The sequence below is a fragment of the Urocitellus parryii genome, chromosome 4, assembly GCF_045843805.1.
Source record: "Urocitellus parryii isolate mUroPar1 chromosome 4, mUroPar1.hap1, whole genome shotgun sequence".
Lineage (NCBI taxonomy): Eukaryota > Metazoa > Chordata > Mammalia > Rodentia > Sciuridae > Urocitellus > Urocitellus parryii.
The window spans coordinates 17,976,306-18,000,459 of NC_135534.1; the positions used below are offsets into that span (position 1 = coordinate 17,976,306).

Sequence of the window (24,154 nt, forward strand, 5' to 3'; positions counted from 1 at the left end):
TCTCTCCCTTTCCCTCCCATCTCATGATGAGAGGAATGGGAAAATAAACAAGGAGAGAAATGAATTACAGTAGATGGGGTAGAGAGAGAAGATGGGAGGGGAGGGGGGGATAGTAGGGGATAGGAAAGGTAGCAGAATACAACAATTACTAATTGGGCATTATGTAAAATTGTGGATGTGTAACCGATGTGATTCTGCAATCTGCATTTGGGGTAAAATTGGGAGTTCATAACCCACTTCAATCTAATGTATGAAATATGATATGTCAAGAGCTTTGTAATGTTGTGAACAACCAATAAAAATAAAATAAAATAAAAGGCAAAAATGCTTGAAATTGCACCAAATCAGTTTTCTCAACACTTTCTGTTCATGTGTCCCTTGAGAAAAGGGGTGGGGCAGGGAAAGGATACATTGAGTCCCCTGGAGGAGGGGAGTGGAGGGGCCAATTCACTTCTGACACCATCATAACCAGTGAGAAGGGCGTAAGGGGGACCGAAGGTGCAGGGCGAACAGGACGGAGCGGGGAATTACAAGGATGGAAGGGCTTTAGTTTCTATGTTGTGCGTCAATTACCCATAGCAAAAAAAAAAGAAAAAAAAAAAAGAAAAGAAAAGCTAGGTCTTGGTCCTGATCTTGATTGTCACCAATTTTACTGAACTATCTATATTAAACCTGGATATTATTGTTGATAATAACCCATTTTTTTTTGAAAAATGCCTGTCTCTGCTTCTCTTTGCTCCTCCTCATTCCCATGTCATATATTCCTGGAAAATAACCTACTACTATACCAAAGGCTTCGTTTTCCTCCCTCTTTCAGAATGCAGATGAACATAAAGCAGGCAGAATTTCCTGAAGTGCCCTGTGTAACCAGTGTCTTGTCTTCTCTAGAGAAACAAAGCTGATCCAGGCAAAAGTAGGTAAAAAGTAAAGTTACAGCCAGTAAATGCTCAGAGTCACCAGGGCATTGCCTCTGATAACCAGAGGCACTTGATGAATATCTGTTTATGCCTCTGGGAATGCATATTCTTAGAGTTTGCAAAGATCTATTAATACTTACATTGTCACAAAGTTTAAATTCTGCTCTTCTGAACCAAAATTTCATCAGGAATAGGTATAAAATGAATCACTCCTAAGACTTAAAATGGCATTTGCTTTTGTGAGAAATTAAAAATGCATTTCTTTGTTCTGTGAGGCTTGCATTTCTAATGACTAATGGCTATTTATGGATGAAAACCTACAAAAGATTCTAAGACTGTTAACATTCAGAAGTGCTTTGAGAGAATTAACCTAAACGTGCTTTCAAATCTCTGTATGCTATTAGATATAGAGGCATTGAGAAGAAGTGGCAGGAAAGCAACCTTCTTCATCCAGTCTAACGCTATCCTGACAGCGAATCAGCCCTGATGGTCTGCGAATTACCCATGACACTGCTATGGAGGCTGTACATGTTGTTTAAATGTACTCTATTTAATTTTATTCTTAAGAATATCATCTCTTGAATAATTTCATTGGTGCATTATAATTATACATAAAGACAACATAATTTGTTGACTCTCTTTCCCCAGTAGCTTCTCTTTCCTTCACCTCCTTTCACCTCCTGCATGATGCATTTGCACTACTGATCTCCCATCAGTTACCGTTTTCATTATTTTAATTAGTACATTATCATTGTATATAGAAGCGGGATTCATTGTGTGAATGGACGTAGCATAATGTGATAGATTGTGTTTCCAGTACTTTCTCATGCCCTCCACCCACCCTCTCTATCTCCTTTCTCTACTTTATTGAACACCATGATTTCTTTCACAATATAAGGCAATTTGATTACTAGAAAAACATATCTAGTTTAAGTTTTTAGTGCATATTATTCACAAGCAGAAAAACAGATGAGAAGGAGAATAGGTGAGACAAAAGTCTCATTAAAGTCTTCAAGTTGCAGTGAACTTTATTGAATCCCAACTTAGTGCTTTACCTGCCTACCCATATTCTGAACAGCCTTGTTTAACTTTGACATCTTCAAACAGGAACAAATAATTCCCAACTTTCAAAAATGTGCTACCTTAAAGTGCACTATAATCATCAGATTCATCTGAGGTAAGTTTACTGTATGTTGTGTTTTGATACTAGATGTAGCAAATTTGAAGTTATAAGAGCAATTATTTTTATTATCTTGATAGTAAAATCAAGAAGAATGCAGACTTTGTATTTAACCTTACCAAAGAAATCAAGTATAATTTTAAAATGCATGAAAAAAGTTTATGTTAGTGACTAGCAACACCCAACCCCCCCCCCAAAAAAAAAAATCTCACTGTAATTTTAGTTTTAGCAATGGGTTGTTGAAATGGAAATTTCTCCTGATTACCCTCAGTATATCTGTTTTGTTATATGTTACATGTGCATGGCAATGTCAGAAATTGTTCATATACAACCCAAGATAAAATTAACATGTCATTATTAATCATGTATGAGACTAAGGTGTTTTCATCATGTTTCTGTATTCTTTATTATAATTCTGCATTATGTGATACCATCTCAATTTATAGATGCAGAAAATGAAACTTACAAGAAGCTAACAATTATGTCAAGATTCACAAGTGGTATAAAAGGGAAGAAGGTTAATTCTGTTTACTGGGTTCCTTGTCAAATTTTTCTGATGTATAAAAATATCTGATGTATTAGGCTGATGCTTAATAAAACTAATGAAAATAATGTTAACACAGTATCTATGCTCATATTGAGTGATTAACTTCTCATAAAATATTAGTAAGATTACTCTGATTCTAATTTTTACACTGATCCTAGATAACTATTGTAATAATGAAAATAATCTAATTATAAGGATAAAGTCCTCTTACTGTATAATCTCTGAATATTAGAAACATATAGGTACCTGGTTATTTTTATATATTCAGATGTTAATAGCTGTAGAATAACTATTTAAATCAAAACACTTCACTATCCTGTTTGTTTTTTATTTCTCCATGCTTGGTTGACAGAATTCTAGCCACATATGAAACAAATGCATAATATTATATTGTCACAATTTATGATGCCAATTAATTTAAAAATTGAAAAGCTATGATCAAGATATTATTATGGCTTAGGACAGCAGTTCTGGACAATTGTATTCAACATACCTTTTCCCTCTGCTAACAGCAGTGATAATCAGAGCATGTTCTCTAAATATATAGGATGACATTTTAAGAGGCTTTGTAAGTAAAATATCCATTATAACCACAAAACAAGTCAGAAATCTGAATTTAAGAAATGCATATTTTGCTAAGTTGAAGAACAAAAACCGTTACACAGAATTGATTAGAATACTAAATAAATAACAAACATAGGGGACTGGGAAGGCATTAGTATGGTGTTGGGGAGGAGGGAAGGAAAGAAAAGGCACTGAGGAATAAAATTGCTCATGCTGTGCTATGTATATGTATGGATGTGCCACAATTAACCCCCATCTTATTTATACATATGATGTACCAATAAAAGGCAAAACAATGTTGGGTCACATGCTTATATTAACTTCTAGATACATTCGCATAAATACTCAGAAACACAACTTGGTTGGTATGGTAACCTGTCATCTTGCATCTTCTTGCAGGCTAAGATGAAGATTCTGAAACATTTCCTCTCACTGCCTCCCTAAATTTCACCCTATTCTGCTTTGGTATCAAGCATGCAAATAGCTTAAATCAGAATAGCTTGAGAACTGGGATATTGGTCCCATAATATCTACAGGGCAGTATTTTATGATCCAAAGTAATAGTTGAATTCTCTTGATCTGTGTTTCCTTTACTGAAAATCAGGAGTTTGGATACTCTAATTGATGGGAGAATTTGTTTACCAGCCTATTTCTGTAACTATAATCTTTATTCTGTTTCAGGTAAACTACCTATCTATTACTAATATGCCATCTCATTATAATCCCCTTAGTTGCAAGAAAATAAGGAAAATTCTGGTAAATAAATAAAAATATTAAATTCCTGTTATTATTAACTTTTTAAAATATGTTTTAGTTGTAGTTGGATATTTATTTATTCATTTTTATGTGGTGCTAAGGATCAAACCCAGTGCCTCGCATGTGCCAGACAAGTGCTGTACCTTTGAGCCACAACCTTACCCAACCCCTGTCATTATTAATTCTTGAGCACAATAAACCTGATAATTATTTTCATTTTGTTATATAATATTTTTATATTATATAAATTATTATTTATATTACATATGAATACATGTACATGCATTGACACATGTGTTAGTAAGGCTTATGTAAATATGTTTTATCTGTATTAATATATGTCATAGATTATATAATATAATTTATACAAATATCATATATACATACATATATATGTTTATACATAATGTCATATATATATATATATATATATATGCACATTTGTATTTAGAAGACTTACAACAATACTAAAGTCATAATGGGAGGAAAATTTAAAAATGGGAAAAAATAAAAGAAAATGGGTGAAATAATTTTTCTTTAGAATAGACTTGTATAGTTGCAAATATTTCTTTTTGCACTGTATGATTCATTTTTAATGCCATACCTATTATCTTTTCATCACCGAAAGTGATTTTAAAGGCACGGATTTTGAAATTTGCGAATGACTGCATTTGCTTACATGTATATAAGTTTGCCATAGCAAATTCACATGTTCTTTCTTTTCAGATACTAACTCACATTTTAGAAGAAAAACTGAGATACATGGAAAACCAGAGGAATGTCTCAGAATTTATTCTTTTAGGACTTTCTGATGAACGGAGCATACAAACCTTATGATTTGTGCTCTTCTTATTCTGTTACATTGCCCTTTTGGCGGGAAACCTTCTGATCCTTATCTCTATTCCGTGCAGCCCTCTATTTCACCAGCCAATGTACCATTTCCTCTGCCACTTGTCTTCTATGGACGTCTGCTATACTTCCTGTGTGACACCCAAATTGATTGGTGACCTGCTTGTGAGAAGGAAAACCATTTCCTATGGTAACTGCATGTTGTAAGTCTTTGCCATACATTTTTTTGGAAGCATCGAAGTCTTCATCCTCACAATTATGGCCTTCGATCACTATGTTGCCATCTGCAGACCTCTTCACTACCTGATTATCATGAGCAAAGCAAGATGTAATCTGGTTCTAGCTGCTTGGGCTGGTGGGGCTGTCCATTCCTTTCCTCAGTTGTTTATAGCAATCCAGCTGCCCTTATGTGGCCCTAACCAAATCGATCACTATTTCTGTGATATTTTTCCTTTGCTAAAAGTTGCCTGCAGTGATACCAGTACTGCTGGTGTCCTTGTGGTTGCTAATTCAGGAATGGTTACCTTAGTGACATTCGTGGTTTTGTTTGTTTCTTATGTCATCATACTGTGCACTTTGAGACATCATTCAGCTGAAGGAAGGCGCAAAGCCCTCTCTACTTGTGGGTCTCATGTCACTGTGATAGTTTTATTTTTTGGACCTTCAATCTTTATCTATCTTAGACCTCCTACCACTTTTCCAGAAGATAAAGTATTTGCACTATTTTACACCATCATTGCTCCTATGTTCAATCCCTTAGTCTATACCTTGAGAAACACAGAGATGAAGAATGCCATGAAAAAAGTCTGGTGTCAAACATCCTAGATAAATTTTCAAGAAATGTGTGTAGACTCATGGAGCTAGAACTTGATAGAGGTGATTAATTATACTGTTTGTGTCATTTTATGAGTGACATAAGTAGGTTTAGGAGTAAAATATAACTACTATCTAATACTAATTCTGTTGTGCAAAAATGAGTCAGAAATGTAGTTACTTTGTGGTTTAATTAGATGGTGTGAGCAGGGTTACATGTGTAAAAGTAATTTAGGATGCAGTAACTAAGATAATTCTGAGCAATGAATTAGGACATAAAGAAGAAACCATTAATAATAATTTAACTATAAATTTTAGGATTATTAGCTAGGCCACTTTATGAAAGTTCTCTGTGTCATATGAGAAGTTATACTCTATAAGTTAAATAATGAGCTTTAACTTGTGATAGGATTTTTACCTAAAATACCTTCAGTGGCATTAGAAATCCATTATACAAGAAATCAATATAATAATAGTATAATAATAAAATTTGGTTTAAAGTGATTGCTGAGCATCAACTCTGCTGATTAGCATCAGTTAACATTACTAGCAAAGGTAGAAGAAAATTAATGACTCAGAATTTTGGTAACTTACTCATTGCTGTTCTATATTTGAGAGTTTAAAAAATTTCATAAATGAAATGAAGCATAAAACTTCAGAAATTAATAGGACAATAATTAGTCAATAATTAGAAAATAATAAGTTGGTCACTACTTTGAGGTCAGCCTGGGAAATTTAGTGAGAGCTTATCTCAAACTAAAATGTAAAAAGGGATGGTATGTATTTCAGTAGTTAAACACTGAATCAATCTGCATTGCTGGAAAAAAAGAGAGAGAAAGAGGAGAGAGAAGAAGAAAAAAAGAAGGCAACCATGCAGGAAAGAAGGAAGGGCAAATAAAGAGAGAAAAGATTGAATAACAAGATTATGAGTAGAATTATAACTAAAATGAAGAGTTTTAGAACATGCAAATACAGGAATCACACTCACTTCAGTGATTATATATAGAAAAATAAAGATGTCAGAATGGTTTTAATTTAAGAACTTGGTAATTTACTATTTTGTCAAATTAGTTGTTTTTTTTTAAGTAAATTTGGCTAAGTCTAAATGTTTGAGGGGAACATTTTAAAAATGACATTTTTGTATGTGTGAAATTGACATTTTATGGTAAAGGAAAACAACAACACTTCCTTTAAATTGGATTTATAGGTTGAACAATTTATGTGTCTTTTTTTTTTTTTTTTTTTTTTTTTTTTTTTTTTTTTTTGTTTGTCTAAAACTTTATTTCAAAGTTATTCACCTTACCATCAATAAGGTTTATGGTTAATGCTCTGTGCCAGTATTACCAGGCTTGCCCATTGCCGGCAATGGACTTTGAGAAAACCCATTTCTTGGCAATCAAACATTACTCTTTTCGACATACCGAACTCCCAAAACTTACATGCACCATTTTCCCACCATTCTTTTAAATCTGGGCTTACATTATTAATCTACATCAGTGGATGTTAAAATGAAGTCATTTTAACAAATTATGACTGTACAAATCAAAATACCACTAGTTAATATTAGACAAGAGTATCTTACAAACACTACATTACATATTAGCTTGCAATCTGAAACATTACATTTTGTATTTGTTTATTTTCGATAACTGAAACTTCACAGAATTTAATGGTAAATAAAGTTTTAAAAATTTAGTTCTGTACATTAGTTCCAACTATCTCTATTTTACAATCTATAAGGCTCATGTCATAGTTCAGCACCAAAAACATCTATAAAACTTTCTAACCAATCTCTTTCATTCCATGTGATAGTTTTGTTGTTTTTTAAAGGTGAATGTCCAAGAAAAAGCTTTATAAACCCTACTTCCAGACCTTGAAGTGGAATACTCTTTTTGGCTAGTCAGACTATGTAAAAACTTAGGTTGTACCTTCTTATTTTCATCAAACAGATACAAAAACAAAGACCCACACAAACACACACAAAAAATAAAAAGAACTCATACCACAAATCTGTCAGTCTAGAAATTGAATTTATAACACTGAAACATAAGTAGCCTAATAATGCCCTGCTCCATCCTTCCTTTCCAGTTTAAAATTTTAAAAAGGCATCAAAGAAATGTTTTATGTATCTTTTAAAATAAGGTGCAAAGAAGGATTGCAACAAAAAGCTTCCTCATACACACCTCCAATAACATCTCGATGTTGCTGAGCATAGTCCACCATGAACTGATCAGGAGCACTCAGCTCCTGCAGCTATTGTAACAGCTCCCAAACAGACCATGCTTTTTATGCCAGAAGCCTGCTCAATGCTAGTGTCTCTCTGTTCAGAGATCATCACAATAACTTTGTCACTGTTGGTCTGGATAATATTCCAGAACCAGTGTTACTGTCCTAACTCTTTTCTGCCTCTCTAGGATTTATAAATCTGAGAAAAAGAATGTTTGTCTTGCCATTTTCAAAGGGTATTTGTGCATATCACATTTTAAGACCACATTCCCCAAGCTAGAAAAAATTTTCAAAAACCACAGGTACTTTCAATAATCTTGTTGTTCAAAGTATAAAATTCTTACACATTAAAAAAAAAAAATTAAATTGGAGACTAGTACCTCTGCTTTCCTCTTACAAAAGCACAGGATTCATACTACATTTAAAAACTAAATTTCATGCATATAAATGGCCAGAGAGGTATAAAGTTTACAGAGCCCTTAACATCATTCGAGTACATTTAGCATTGGCTACACCACAACAGGAAGCATGTTAGCAAATTGGGCAGATAGACTTGTCCAAGAGCACAACAGTTTGCTAGGCTCTGAGTCAGTCACATAAAAATTTAAGCAATGTGTAATTCTTTAAAATTGTCCTCAGTCATTCCCTTCCTCCAACCATTCCCCTATCCCCACCCCAACCCAAACACACTGTGAAGTCTCGCAGTTCATGGAGTATCTTAATGTTCCCCATTACTAATGACAGCTACTTCGGGTTCTGCTGCTGATGCAGGGAGCCTTGGCACTTTCTTAGCAGGGCTTGGAATATGCTCAGTTGCTGTATTTGAATGCACAAGTCCTACTCCTTCACCCAAAGTGTCATCATTTGGAGAGGGGCGACGAGCGTACGTTCTTCTATACTTTTCATCCACTCTAACTAGGTACCATGTTCCTTCAAAGAGTGAATCTATTGAACACTGGGGTATATAGTTGGCCAAGTGATGAGTGTCCTCTCTGAGCTTCATGTTTTCAGCAAAGACATCTGGTGCTACACAAGTTCTTGAGTCAAGCCTTGATTTAAGATCACATAAACTTGCTGTTATTTTATCAAGAGCAGACCCTGGTGTGGCATCTTGTGTAACTTTAAGAGAGTACAAAGTGGCAGCCAAACCAGAACCATAAGAGAACACTCCTATCCTCTTCCCTGCCAATTGCTGAGGAGAGTACTGGGCTAGAACAGAAGCAAGGGAACCATATACTGAGGATGTATACATATTTCCATTTTGATTTGATACCAGCAAAGATGCCTTTGTTTTCTGATTAAAGAGTTCAGAACTAGCCTTCATAAATGCCTTTTCCACATCTCTGTCAAAGTAGGTATCTTCTAATTTAACATCCCTGAAAGCTTCCAGGCCACTGTAGATAGTATTTTTATCTCTGTTCTGGTCATTAAGGAAGTCATTCAGCATCATCCGAGCTAGAGATTTCTGAACCAGTTTACAATATGGTGAGTGAAAGATCATGAAGCCAAAATCATTTAAGGTAAAATCTTTATCATTTCCCTCTTTCTGCCACTGGGCATGGATCTTTTTGCGGTAGACAGAATAGCAGCGGTCTAATGCACTGAGGTAGCATTGTATGGAGAGTTTTCCATTGACTATAGGATATTCGGAGACCATATCAGGTTTGTAAAAATCATAGGCATGTTGCATATGTGTTCCACGAAGCCCTCGGTCAAAAATTAAAGGAGCATTTGGCCCAATCAGCAAAGCCACAGCTCCAACTCCACCTGTAGGTCTGGCATTTCCTGTGGCATATATAGCAATATCTCCTGCAACTACCAGGGCATACCGTCCATCCCAAGAGCTGGACTCAATCCAGTTAACAGCATTGAAGACAGCAGCTGTGCCTCCATAGCACGCATTAGTTGTATCTATTCCTTCTATATCTGTATTCCCAGACTCCTCAAATAGCTGCATCAAATTAGTCTTCACTGACTTTGATTTGTCAATGATTGTCTCTGTTCCAACTTCTAATCGTCCAATGCAATCATAAGAAAGGTTATTTCTCTCCATTAGATTCTGAACCACAGTTAGGCAAAGAGAGTTGATATCTTCTCGATCTGTGCAGAAGCCCATCCTGGCCTGGCCCAAGCCAATGGTATACTTTCCAGCATCTACACCATCATATTTTTCCAACTCTGCTTGATCAACATATTGAGAAGGAAAATAGATCTCAAGGGCAACAATTCCCACATCTTTTGGCCAACAAGCTTCTGCATTCAAAGGAAGTGACCCAGGCATGGTGAAAGAGCCAAATGTGACCGGGTAGTGACCACAGGAAAAAACACAGCCGCGAAAAGACCGTACGCGGCGCCTCCCCTCCGCTACCAGCTTTTATCTTATGTGTCTTTCTTGAAGAATAAATATTGTTGGGGCTGGGGTTGTGGCTCAGTGGTAGAGTGCTTGCATAGCACATGCAAGTTCCTGGGTTCAATCCTCAGCACCACATAAAAATAAACAAACAAAATAGCAAAACTTAGGAGACATTAAACAGATCAGTGGTTCTCAGGGGTTCAGTGGAGAGAGGGCTGCATGGGTGGGGCACGGAGGATTTTTAGGGTAGTAAAGCTACTTTTTGGGAGACTTTCATGATGAGGATATGTCCTTTAGTAGGTAAATGAGAAAACAAATATAGTACACTCAAACAATGAAATGTTTTTGGCATTAAAAAAGCAATAAGCAATCATACAGTTGTCAAAACCCAGAGAATAGGGTTGGGGTTGCGGCTCAGTGGTAGAACGCTTGCCTAGCATGTGTGAGGCACTGGGTTCAATTCTCAGCACTGCATATAAATAAGCAAAATAAAGGTACATTGACAACTAAAAAAAAAGATTTTTTAAAAACCCCAGAGAATATACACAATGTGTGAACCCTAAATAATGTACACTATACATTTTGTTAGTAACAATGTTAATTTTGGCTTAATTAATTTAATAATTTAATGATGGAAAATGTTAATAATAAAGGAAATACATGGGAACTTCCTGGACTTTCTGCTCAATTTTTCCTTAAAGCTGAAACTACTGTTAAAAATTTTAAAATGTCACGGGAAAAAACATTTTCCACATTTTATGTCACTATATTCTCAAGACATCTGGAGACCCATATTTTCCCTTGCTTCCTAACACCTTGTTTTGTTTTGTTTCTTGAGTTGCTTTTTTATTGTTTATAATTATCTATTGGCAGAATATGCCTTATTTTCCGTTTCCCTAAGTCAAGGAGATAATACTTAATGTGGATTTCCTGAAAACTTATGAGGAAGTTGATTCTATGAAATTAAAATATTTCTGAATTTATTACAAATGCAGAGGGGACTGGGTTGAACAATTTACACTTTATAATATCATTCTGGAACTCATACAGCCAGGATACGATAGCATGTAACCTTTTCAGATCTCCTTTCAAGTAGCAGCACTGATTTAAGATTCCATATGTCTTTTATGGCTTGATCGATTATTGCTTTTTTAAAAATGCCAAAAATGTTTCATTGTTTGAATGCACTATATTTGTTTTCTCATTTACCTACCAAAGGACATCTTGATTACTTCTGATTATTAGCAATTATAAATAAAGCTTCCACAAACATTTATGTGCAGGTTTTTAATGTGGACATAAATTTTCAACTCATTTTGCTAATGCCTGGGAGTGCGATTGTTGGATTATATGGTAAGTCCATGTTTATGTCTGGAAGAAACTGTAAACTGTCTGCCAAAGTGATTGGATGAGGAACATATTTTAAAATACTTTGGGAAGCAGCAAAGAGGCATATATTGCATGCTATGAATTCATCCCATCATTCACATGTTGCATGATATTAAAGATAAATTAGGTAATAGAAAAGATAAATAAATAAACAAACAAACAAAATAAAGGTATTATGTACAACTAAAGAATAAATATTAAAAAATAAATATTGAAAAATTCCCCAGTAAAATAGTAGATGAATCAAGGTAAAATACACAAGATGAATCTAGTTGAAATTAAAAGCAATTGATACTTTCTGTTCCCATTATCAAAGGGCACTCAGATTAATTCCAGACAACTCTGGGGAGAGTAAAGTGTTTTATAATACAAAACTGTGTTTCAACATTTACCCCTTCTTTACTATTTCAATTTGACTAAATTAACTAACTTTGTGATTTTTTTAAATATTAAATCTTTAAGTAAAAAATTCAAAATAATAATATTGATAACATGTGAAACTAGAGAAATAGAAATGCTTAGGAAATAAAGCAGCTCCATGCTTTAGACACAGGAAACATTACTCATACACAGAATTAAATTTTATTCCAAAACAACACAATTGGTCCTATGGTCATTTCTGCGATTCCTCTGTACACAAAGTAGCTTTGAATCCTTCTTGATCCCTGAATGAGGAATTTAGTGTTGGACACTACTTTCACTTGCTTCAAGTCTTGAACTTCTAAATTCTTTATTCAGTTAGAATATACAAACATCTCAACTGAGCAAAGGAACTTACAAGTAGATTTAAAACAGTTCCTAGTCCTTAGCCCTGTCCAGCCACTCAAAAGCAGATCCTACATGAACTAGCAGTTTAACTTCTTCGGAACTCAAACTCTGGGCACCTCACTTTTGCATCTTTGATCCTAATGCCCCCTCCTCTCCCATCTAGCCTCCTCCTGTTTTCTTAATCAGATTCTGCCTAACTTACTATGTACAATTCAAATTTCCTGACACTTAGGAATCCTTTCCTAATGCAACCATTTTCCATCTTTCTTTCCTTTTGTTAGTGCATTACAGTTTTAGACAATATTGGGGTCCATTTCAGTGTAAAAACATGAAAAATAATTTGTTCCACTTTAGTGCATAAAACTTTCTCTTTCCTTCAACTCCTCACTACTGCTGTTCTCTTTCCTCTACTCTAGTGGTCTTCTACTTACTTTTAGATGTTTTAAATTAGTGCTTTATAGATGGACATAAAGGTGAAATACACTGAGGTCTATTCATATTTGAACATAGGATAATTTGGTCCATTTCATTCTGCAGGTTCCCTCTTTTCCCATCCTTCCTTTCTCCCCATCTATCTCCCTCCTCTACTCCACTAATCTATCTTTCATGGGATTCTCCCCCATCTCTCTTTGCTCCCTTAGTTTGGTTAGTTCCCACATATAAGAGAAAAATATTGACTCTTCTCTTTTTGAGTCTGGCTTATTTTACTGAACATGATATTTTAAAAGTCCATCTATTTACCAGAAAATGGCATAATTTCATTCTTCCTTAAGGCAGCGTAAAACTCCAGTGTGTATTTATACAATATTTTTTCCATTCATTTGTTGTTGGGCATCTAGGCTGGTTCCATAACTTGGCTATTGTGAGTTGTGTTGTTACAAACCTCAATGTGCCTTTATCACTATAGTATGATGATTTTAACTTTGTGGGGGATGAACATCTATTGTTTGAACCTAGAAGCATGGTGTTTTTTATTGTACAATCTTCTTTCATGTAAGTTAGAATATATTATTTGTAAAAATGCCTTTACTCTGTGTTTCTCTCATCTCACAATAATTTGGGATTTCCTTGGACAAAATAATAAACAGCAAGAATTTTAATAAGAAAGGGTACACACAACACTGAATATATATACAAAATTTAAAGTTACAAAAATCAAAAATATGAAAATAAAAAGACTAAAAATAAGAAATTATCAAAAGTTTGAATCAAAATATCATTGCCTCTGATTTTAAAGATATTGTAGTGAATTTATTTGTGTTATTTTATTTTGGAAATATTGAGGCTTATTGAAAAAATACATTGAAAACATTTATTTTCTTTGTGAAACTGATTGTATATTATATATTTAAGATATTTTATCATAGATTAAATGAGGTCAATATTAATTGAAGGATTTATGAAGAATTTTAAAAGTCTTGGAATCATTTTGGATTCATAGAAAATTTGCAAGAATATATAGTTTCTTTATAAAATACAGTTTTACCCATTATTTTTCTTTCTTCTTTACTTTTTTAAAATTTCTTTTATTTTTAGCTATAAAATAGTATACAATGTATTTCGGCAGAATATAGATATATACAGTATAACTGATTATATTTACATTCCTTCTCTTGGAGTCATATGTAACATGGAAGTTACCCTGATCGTGTATACAAACACCAAATCTAGGAAAGTTATGTCCAATTAATTTTGTGTTTTCTATTCCTCTCCCCTCTTCTTTCCCTTTATTTCCCTTTGTCTAGTACAGTGGATTCTATTATTTTCTTTCCCAACCTTTCTTGTCTTGGTTTAGCATCCACAAATCATATATAATATTTGGCCTTTTGGGGGGGATTGGCTTATTTCACTTAGCATGATATTTTCCAGTTCCATCCATTAACCAGAAAATTCCATAATTTCAATCTTCCTTGTGGCTGAGTAATAGTCTATTGTGTATATACACTACATTTTTTTTATCCCTTCATCTATTGAAGGCCACCTAGGTTGTTTACATAGCTTGGCTATTGTGAATTGACCTTCTATAAACATGGATGTGGCCACGTCACTGTAGTGTGCTGTTTTTAAGTCCTTTATGTATACACCAAGGAGTGGGATAACTGGGTCAAATGGTTGTTTTCTTCCAAGTTTTCTGAGGAATCTCCATAATGTTTTCCATAGAGGTTGCACCAATTTGCAGTCCCACCATCAATGTATGAAATTACCTTTCTCCCCACATCCTCATCAATATTTACTGTTACTTGTATTCTTTAATAATGCCATTCTGTCTGGAGTGATGGAACAGAATAGATATCACAGAGACACATCCACAAAAATACAGTTATCTCATCCTAAACAAAGGCACCATAAATGTACATTGGAGAAAAAATAACCTCTTTAACAAATTGTTCTTGGAAAACTGGAAATCCATATTTAATAGAAAGAAATTGAACACTTATAACTCACCCTGAATGAAACTCAATGGTAAGTGGAGTATAGATATAGGCCTTAGACCAGAGACACTGCACTTGCTAGAAGAAAAATAGGCTTAACTCTCCAACATGTTAGCTTGGGAACCGCATTCCTCAATAAGACTCCTAAAGTGCAAGAAGTAAAACCAAGAGTCAATGAATGGGATGATATCAAACTGAAAAGCTTCTTTATAGCAAAGGACACCATCAAGAACATGTACAGATATCTTAAAGATTGGGATAAATTCTTCAACATCGGTACGTCAGTATTTTTAAAATAATCTGTTTCACTGGTTTTGAAACAGATTATATAAAACAGAGCAAAAGGAGCTGAATAACTTATAAAACAATTAGTATGATGACAGGCTTTAAACCAAATATATTTTAATTACCTTCAGTGTGTGTGATCTAAATATATCAACTAAAAGACAATAAGACATGATTAAAAGTAAAGGCATAGAGAAAGATATTTCAAAAAAAAAAACACCAAGGAATGCTGAAGAAATGTTAATTTTGAACAGAGTACATAATGGAAACATGATCTATTAGAGGTAAAGAGAAAATTATGCAGTCATCAAAAGATTTATTTTCTGAGAAATCCTAACTAACCTAAAGTACATGTCCTAGTAATGTTATAAAGATATATACCATCCCTTTGCTCAACCTGCTGGTGAGTATATGTTTGTTTGTTTGTTTTTGTATTGAGGATTGGACTCAGGGGTACCTAACAACTGAGCCATATCCCCAGCTCTATTGTGTATTTTATTTAGAGATAAAGTCTCACTGAGTTGTTTAGTGCTTCCCTCTGGCTGAAGCTGGCTTTGAACTCATGATCCTCTTGCCTCAGTCTCCTGAACCACTGGGATTACAGGCATGCACCACTGTGCCTGGCAAGGTGTTTTCTCGTTTGTTAAATATTTACTATTCTTAGTGAAGCTCATAGAGGAACTTAGAAGTAAATCTAGCTTTCAGCATAAATGTACCCCAAAAAAGGTGTCTTTAAAAATTATATAAAAGTAGGGGGAAATTACTGGATTTTTAACTGTACTCTTGAGAAACATTTAACTTGAAATGAAAGAAAGTTCTACAGGTCTGTAATTTTCTAGAAAACTCACATTAGGCAAGAATACTTGAAGCTCACACAGACACACACTTCTTCCCTAGAGAACATGATAAAATACTGTGTGGGAATTGGTGAGAATCATTTCTTAACATGGGGACGAGAACTACAACTTTCTTCTCAGGTTATAAAGATGGGAAAAAGAAACTAAGACTGCATGAACAATACTTCTCGGTCATTAAAAACTCTATGGTGAATAGGATTTGAACTACATGCTGTAGAAGAGTCTTTTTTTTTTTGCAAAGTATTTATAATCCAGTTGTAGAGTTGCTCAATAACTTCCATATAAATGGATGCTAACTGGTGAGTTGATTACTTTGGTATGCATCAAGTGTTCACTTTCTATGAAGAAGCAAAGCACTGGGAGAAAATAAATGAACATTTAAAATATAATGTACATCTAGTTTTACTTATATTTGAGCCTGAAAATACTCAAGGCTAATTTGGCTCTCTAGAGACTATGATTAACTACTTTTCAAAAATCAAGTACTCCTGCTTCAAACTTTTATTTTTCCTTATGGAGTGACCTTCTGTAAATTATTTTGATTCAGTGATGTGACAGTAGTTACAAACCTATATGCATTTTATATTTGCATATGTATACAAACTATATGTATAAATTGGGAAAAACAGAAAATGAAGGATCAGTAACACTGTGCAAAGATGCCAAGTCAAAAGTCACAGGAAATAATTTAAATAGTAAGGGATGATTGTAATCTCAGTGAAGAGAGAACAGAAAAGACTAAAAAAAAAAAAAAAAAAGAACATTTCTTTCTTTCTTACCATTACTTGAATAAATATGTGATATTTGTTGAAAATATCCTTTCACTTCTGTGTTAAGAAAACATACTTATTTGCATCTCATTTTCAAACAGTATCAGAAATTCTAGAGACTAAGATTAAGAAAACATGAAGTTCCAGGAGATGCTGAGTGTCCAGTGGTGGTGGGATATCATATTCTAGAAAAATAAGATCAATATCAGAATGATGCTGTCCAGTTATTGGGGGACTTCAGGTAAAGAGGAACATGCTGTCACAATTCTAAAGAGGTAATATACCTGGAACAAGAAGAATACATCTGGAATTGTGCAAAACACAACATTTTGGGAAGGATTATTAGAGATTGTTGAAGCTGGTTCCCTCCTATTACAAAGAGGAAACTTACGGGCAAGAATATCAGGTCACATCCCCATGTGTCTGTAAGAACTGGCACTCCAATCATGCTTGAGAGAATAAGGGCCTATTACCTCCCTGGGAAGTGTGTGAGCTGGGCATCTGTTATTTCTACAGTTGGATTCTCTATCTAAGAACCCTGAACTTATTTGGCTTTTTTTTTTTTCAGGGAAATTTGGAGGGCTAGAGTGGAACACTGACTGAAATTCAGGAGGTAGCCTGGGTTTGCCTGGGACTTGGACCTGTACGCATATTTCAAAAGTGGGAGAGGCAGAGGTAATGTCCAATTTATCCTGTTGCTGTACGGTTTGTTTGTTTTTGAACTTGTGACAGGACCGATAGTGACATGTGTATGAGCTCAGGCTACAAGGTCAGAAAATTCAAGTTTTAAGACCAGAACACTGGTTGTGTTACTATGTATATGTTTCTTCACCTATATAAACCTAAAGTAATTTTTATCTCTTTTATTTTATGATGCATTAATGTTAGCACAGTGACATCATCCGTGCACTATTTTATTTTTTTAAACATTCTTTTCCATGAATTATTGAGTCTCAGAACAAACCTCTAATTATTCAGTTACATATATTTTCAATGAATAAAATCTTTTAAAAGAGAAATTATAAAATTTGCAAATATCAAATCTACAGTTAGTGATTGAGTTAAGTCATGTAACTGGAGATTGTCTCTAAATTATAATGAATTATTATATTTCATAAAACTTTAGCTTATTATATTTTGCCCATAAATTACTCATTGTGGTAGTAAAACATAAAAAATAGAAAAATTTTCTGGTGGAGAAATTATCACCAGCCTCCACTTTCTAAATGGACATGACTTGATTACCGGAATCAATGAAGATCAATGAAGACATCTCATGATCAGTGAAGACAGATGAATACAGTAACACTGTCTGGGGACACTTTGAGGTTTACTTTGAGACCAAATTTCATTTAAGAGTCTGTATATGCTTAAGATGGGCCAAGCAGTATATTTCAGATGAGTTTTAGATTACATTGATATGATTTGGTTTATTAAAACGAAAAGGCATACAAATCACTTCTAAGAATAATTCAAATCAGATAATATAACCAATATTTGATTTTTCTTTAAATGAAAAAAAAATAGCTTTTCTTATTTAATGGAAAATATTGCTGTAGTTCAATTTTGGGCTAGATTAAAACCAATTTCTCTAAAATGTGCCTCTTATCTAAGTATGTTCCTGAAAATTTTATATGAAAATGGATGTATTTTTTTGAAATTCAACTTCCATTACAAACCAATTATTCATTGTGTTGGTAACAATATTTACTTTGTACCATGGAGAATTATGGAGAAATTTTACATAGAGTTTGATTAAGAAATTAAATTTAAGATTAGGGTAGGAAAAAGTATACTACAAAAAAGTTATTTTGAGATCATCTGGTAAGAATTAAGAGTAAACATTTTAATTTAAAATAGTAGAGATCAAAATTGATGGAACATGATAATAATTCTGTGTCAGTTTTCAGCAACAAGGTCTTTGCTACTACAACAGTGTTAGCTCATAGGATCAAAATCCTTTTACTTTGAAATGATTTTCACTGATGATAAGCACACTACTCAGATATTTTCATTGATTTATAATTAAAATTTACCACTTGTGAAAAAAGGAAAATTAAGAGTTTGAGTAACATTCAACTCAAAATGTTTCAACCTTCTTAAATGTTATTGCATATACTCAGAGTAAAATTTATCAAATCATTACTCCCAATATTTCAATAATAATGTGTGTACAAATATTACTATAAATTACAAAGCAGCTTCACATTCCATTATTATTTAAATGTCACAAACATACATATTGCACAAGGCATGTAATTCCCTGTTATTTGTACTCAAACAGATGAAACAGTTGACATGCAAAGTAAAGGCATATTATGTTATTGTGCTAAAAACAGACCCTGCCCAATCAGTTGGTCTCCCTGTAAACCACAGTTCTGTATGGATTTTTCACTGTCTGGAGAGTTTGTGGGACTAGATAAAATGATTGTATTGGATGAATTCAGAAAAATACATACCCTCCAATCACAAGGTTAAAAGGAATTTGACTTCCAAAATATACTATCCTGCACTAAGGGCAAATTTTAGTATAACATTTCCCAAAGCATAGTCTTTTCAGGGACTTCTTCTTAGGTTTATTTGGTGGTTCATGTGATCTTGTTATTCTCCTTGAATTAATTAGCAAATTAAGCTATTCTGTGTTTTAAAATGTCAGCACATAATTTTCAGTAAATCACTGAGAAAACCAATAACAAGGAAACAAATAACACAAAAATATTTCAAAAGGCCTGTTTCAGCTTCTTAAAGAGAGAGCATTGTATCTTAAAATATTTTCCTGTAAATTTGCTTAGTTTTTAAGCTAACTAACTCTAAGACAGACTTGAGATAATGTGTATTCAACTAACAAAACCAGTTAAACTAGTTGGTTCATAATGAAAAACATATTAGCTATGTGACTTATACTTGTTTCCTTAATGCATTTTGAGTCCCAGAAAGTCAGAGCAGCACTTTTTACAGGGATCAATTAACTATTTTATTAAGATTTAGGAGTAGATATGATCAAAAATAAAATAATAATATTGTTTGAACAAAAGCTTTGGTGCTCACTAAGGCAAGAGTTGATCACCATTTGCAGAAGAAGTATCTGAAATCAAGCAGTATGTATTTGCAGGGAGTCTTGAGAGCCATTTTAATTGAACACCAGGTTTTTATTCTTTGAGATACCATAATGGAATAAATTACATTTAGTTAGTGCATCAAGTAGAAAATGACCATCACACTTTTCAGCAAACACTGATAGATTTAAGCTCACCAATAATGTCATTTCAGATGATTTAATGTGTTCTGTCTGAACTGGACCATGGAAAAAAGCAATAATCTCACAGTATTTATTCTCCTGGGACTTTCCCACAATAAGAACATAGAAGTCCTCTGCTTTGTATTATTTTTACTTTGCTACCTTGCCATTTGGATGGGAAATGTGCTTGTAATGGTTTCTATCACATGCTCGAAGCTCATCAGCCAGCCCATGTATTTCTTCCTCAATTACCTCTCGCTCTCTGACCTTTGCTACACATCCACAGTGACCCCTAAATTAATGACTGACTTCCTGGCTGAACAGAAGATCATTTCCTATAATAACTGCATGGCACAGCTGTTTACCACCCATTTATTTGGAGGCATCGAGATCTTCATCCTCACAGGGATGGCCTATGACCGCTATGTGGCCATCTGCAAGCCCCTGCATTATGCTGCCATCATGAGCAGACAGAGGTGCAACACGATCATCCTGGTGTGCTGTGCTGGGGGATTTGCACACTCTGCCAGTCAGTTTCTTCTTACCATCTTCTTACCCTTCTGTGGCCCTAATGAGATAGATCACTACTTCTGTGATGTGTATCCTTTGCTGAAATTGGCCTGTTCTAATACACACACAATAGGTCTCTTAGTCATTGCTAACTCAGGGTTAATTGCACTGGTGACTTTTGGTGTCTTGATGTTGTCTTATTTTTTTATATTGTACACCCTAAGAGGATGCTCCAGGGAGGGCCGCAGCAAAGCCCTTTCCACTTGCAGTGCCCACATCACTGTCGTGGTCCTGTTTTTTGCACCCGCATTATTCATCTACCTCAGGCCACCCACGACATTCCCAGAAGACAAAGTGTTTGCTCTTTTCTACACCATTATCGCTCCTATGTTCAACCCTCTGATCTACACGCTGAGAAACACAGAGATGAAGGATGCTCTGAGGAAAGTGTGGTGTCATCGAACACTTCTGAAAAGAAAGTAAACTTGTGGATCATTTCTGCTTTTCATGGCGTAGTACCGAGAGCACAACCACGCGTGAGACCCACTCTTGAAATCCTCCTGTCCTCAGGGCTTGGAGAAAAAAGTGATCAAACAAGGTATATGTCCAATCTGTCATTTAATGATTCTGCCCTGATTCATCATCAACAAACTGAGCATTATTTTTATTTATACCCTGTGCAATCTTACTTAATCATTGGATTGTGTTCATAAGATGAGAAAGAAACAATTTCTTTAAAATGAAGGATTATATGGTAATATGATAAAAAATTTATGCTTTTCATGCCTTCAAGCACTGAAAAGCTGAAGAAAATATTGCTTTCCTTTTTAAAACTTTTCACTGAAACATAAAAATACAGATAATTTCACATATTACCATTATCGAGAATATACAACTCACAAGTTTTCACACACAGAGCACTATTGAGTAATCAGCATCCAGATTGAGGCAGAAATTATCACTATACTAGAAATCCTTCTCATCCTCTTAATAATGAATAACTTCATGAAATCACGGTCTTCATCTCTAAAATCATTTACTTTTCCTTGTATTTGTAGAATAAGAATGATAGAAATTATGCATTTACTATTTGTCTTGTTATTATTAGATTTGTGAGAATCATTCCTCAAATTTGTGAAATATCAAATTATTTTCCATAACATGTAGTATCTCATTATATGAATTTAAAATGAGTAATTTTTCTATAATCTTACTGGTAGAATTTGTGTAGTTTCCCCTTCAGTGAAATTATGTATAGTACTGCTTTGAACATTTTGGAACATATCTTGTTAATAATGTGTTTCCTGTCCATTTTTCATTATGCTTTGTATTGTAATTAATACTTAACATTTTAAGAAAGGTATTGTGTATTCATTTTAATACTCTACCATAATATGTTACTGATACAAAATGGAAAATATTAAACTCAAAAAGAGAATATTTATTATTCATGGTAAACTACTAAGATAAGTTAAAAGCTTAGAAATACTGAAAGTCCCTGGCCCTTTTAGGATCTATGTAATGGGATATGGGGAATGCTAATTAGCACAACATGCCTATCAATCATGGGCAAAAAGAAGTAAGTTCTGAAAATAGTAGTTCACCCAAGGAGTTAAAAAATAAAGTATAACTCTCAGGGATGCCTCATTAAGTTATGTTAGCAATATTAATACATTGTTTATCATTGTTGGTAGTTTTATGAAATAAGATCTCTGAAGCAAATGGAGCAGTTTAATATATTAAATTAAGCTGAGTAAATTCTGTATTCATTTTCTCAGAAAATCTACTTCATGGACTCATAGTAGAGCAAAAATCATGTGTTTCTGCCAACAGATTCCCACCACACTCAAACATACCCACATGCATGTGCAAGGACATCATATATAAAATAAACACTTTCCAGGGACTTCTATTTCTGGCATAATTTGAATAAGTCTATTCATATAGAAAGCCGAAAATGAAGAAAACATTTAACTTTTGTTCACAACCATACAACGACTCAATTAAAAAATTACTTAAGACAGGAAGAAATATGGTTGGAAACAGCTATATCAGAGTAAATAATAGAAAGAGTGCATGATTTTAAGTTGGACACAAAATTTAATATGACCATATTTATTTTAAAAATATAATATCATTTTAATAGCATAATACAGTAATATGAACTATCAAATATTACAGGCTATTACAAAGCAAATAAAATAACTTTAACAAATAAAAAAGAACATTTTTTTATTAGAAATGTGAAGGAAAAAACATAGCAACTGTATCCTAAGAAGCTATATGCTAATAAATTACTCAGAAGACAGAATAGAGAAAAATCTAAATGAAAACAATTAAGGTGATATTAAGATACAATGAACTACTTATGCAGAAATCTCCAGCCCAGGACATGATCACTAGTAGCTCAGTGCATACCCAGACCCTCTTGATAACCAGATGATGAAAGGGCTTATGGATGGCCACATAGCAGACCTCCCACAAACTGCTAGCGAATTGCTTGCTGCTTGCTGCTGCCTGAAAGTACACTGTCACAGTACACACAGGTTTGGTTACATGTGGCCAACACCATCTTGGGACACCATCCAGGGCCTGGAGATATGTTTATTATTTCTGCTGGGTGTGCTATTGGCCACTATCTTGCTGCCTCTTTACATGGTCACTTCTTGGTATGAGCACATCTTCTCTGGTGGTCTCTCTGAAAGTTAAAATGACATTGAGATCTTAGGACTGCAGGAAGGCAGAGCCTGGAGAAGCTGAAGCTCAGGTCTGTCAGATTGCAGCTGGGATTGCATGAGTCTTTCTGGGTTGGGCAGACCTATGGGAAGCTAGAGAATAGGGGCAATTCCACAGAGGAAGCATAGGTTAGAGAAACTGGGAAAAAATGGTTCACTCCATCTCAGTGAGTCTTAAAGTCCATGGAACTATAAGGGGCCAGCTACAATGGGTGGAAAGACTGGAAGAGGGTATGAGAACATCTTGCTATCAGCTTATCCACCCAAATAGTCTGGCACCCATTGGACTGGAGCTAACATCAAACTTCAGATAAACCCACCTATCTATGGAGAAGAGAAGCTGAGAAAACTTTTGAAAGTCAATAGAAGCAATTGCTCAAATTCCACTGAGACTTTCTTTTATTTTTTTTGTTATTATTTTTAATTTTAATTTTTAATTTTTAATTTTTTTCCCTGACTCTAACACTTCTAAAAATTTTGAATCCAATATTTTCCGCATATCACTTTATTGAGGAAAAGGATATCTTAATCGTATACTACAGTGTTGTGATGTATTCTTATATTTTTACTTTAAAAAATCTGTATATATTTTTTCTCTCACCTATCTGTCACCCTGGATTCTCTTTCTCACTGCTCTCATACTAACATCCAACCTCTATTAATTCCTTCCTTGCTCTTACTATAGACTTTTCCCTCTATCTTCTCCCCTCCTTCACGAACATCACATCTTACACTATGTCTGTTCCCTCGTTATCCATCATTATAAATGGTAAACCCTTGTAGTAAACTTACTATTATATTGTTAATAATCAAAGATATCATTTTTGTCTCTTGTGACAAAAATGTAGATGCCTTAATAGGAGCTATTTGGTTTCAGGTTGAATATTGTATCATTGGTTGCTCTTAATACTGCTCTGCTTTTTAAAGGTGAGCTACTGGAAGCCTTTGGGAACACTATAAGACTT

The 24,154-nt window shown here is 34.2% G+C and overlaps 1 protein-coding gene and 2 pseudogenes across 1 annotated transcript; 2 read left to right on the forward strand and 1 right to left on the reverse strand.

Moving 5' to 3' along the window:
* The first annotated feature begins 4,726 nt into the window (after positions 1–4,726).
* LOC113175346 (olfactory receptor 4P4-like) lies at positions 4,727–5,638 on the forward strand (annotated as a pseudogene).
* Positions 5,639–7,924: 2,286 nt separating this feature from the next.
* On the reverse strand, positions 7,925–10,203 carry LOC144254363 (hydroxymethylglutaryl-CoA synthase, cytoplasmic pseudogene; annotated as a pseudogene).
* A 9,804-nt stretch (positions 10,204–20,007) lies between these two features.
* Positions 20,008–20,937, forward strand: LOC144254460 (olfactory receptor 4P4). Its single transcript, XM_077797627.1, has one exon. The coding sequence runs from the start codon at positions 20,008–20,010 to the stop codon at positions 20,935–20,937; it is 930 nt and encodes a 309-aa protein (XP_077653753.1).
* Positions 20,938–24,154: the final 3,217 nt, after the last annotated feature.

What these genes read in the sequence shown, in the direction of transcription:
- LOC144254460 (XM_077797627.1), top strand. Translation starts at nt 20,008, where the DNA reads ATGGAAAAAAGCAATAATCTCACAGTATTTATTCTCCTGGGACTTTCC.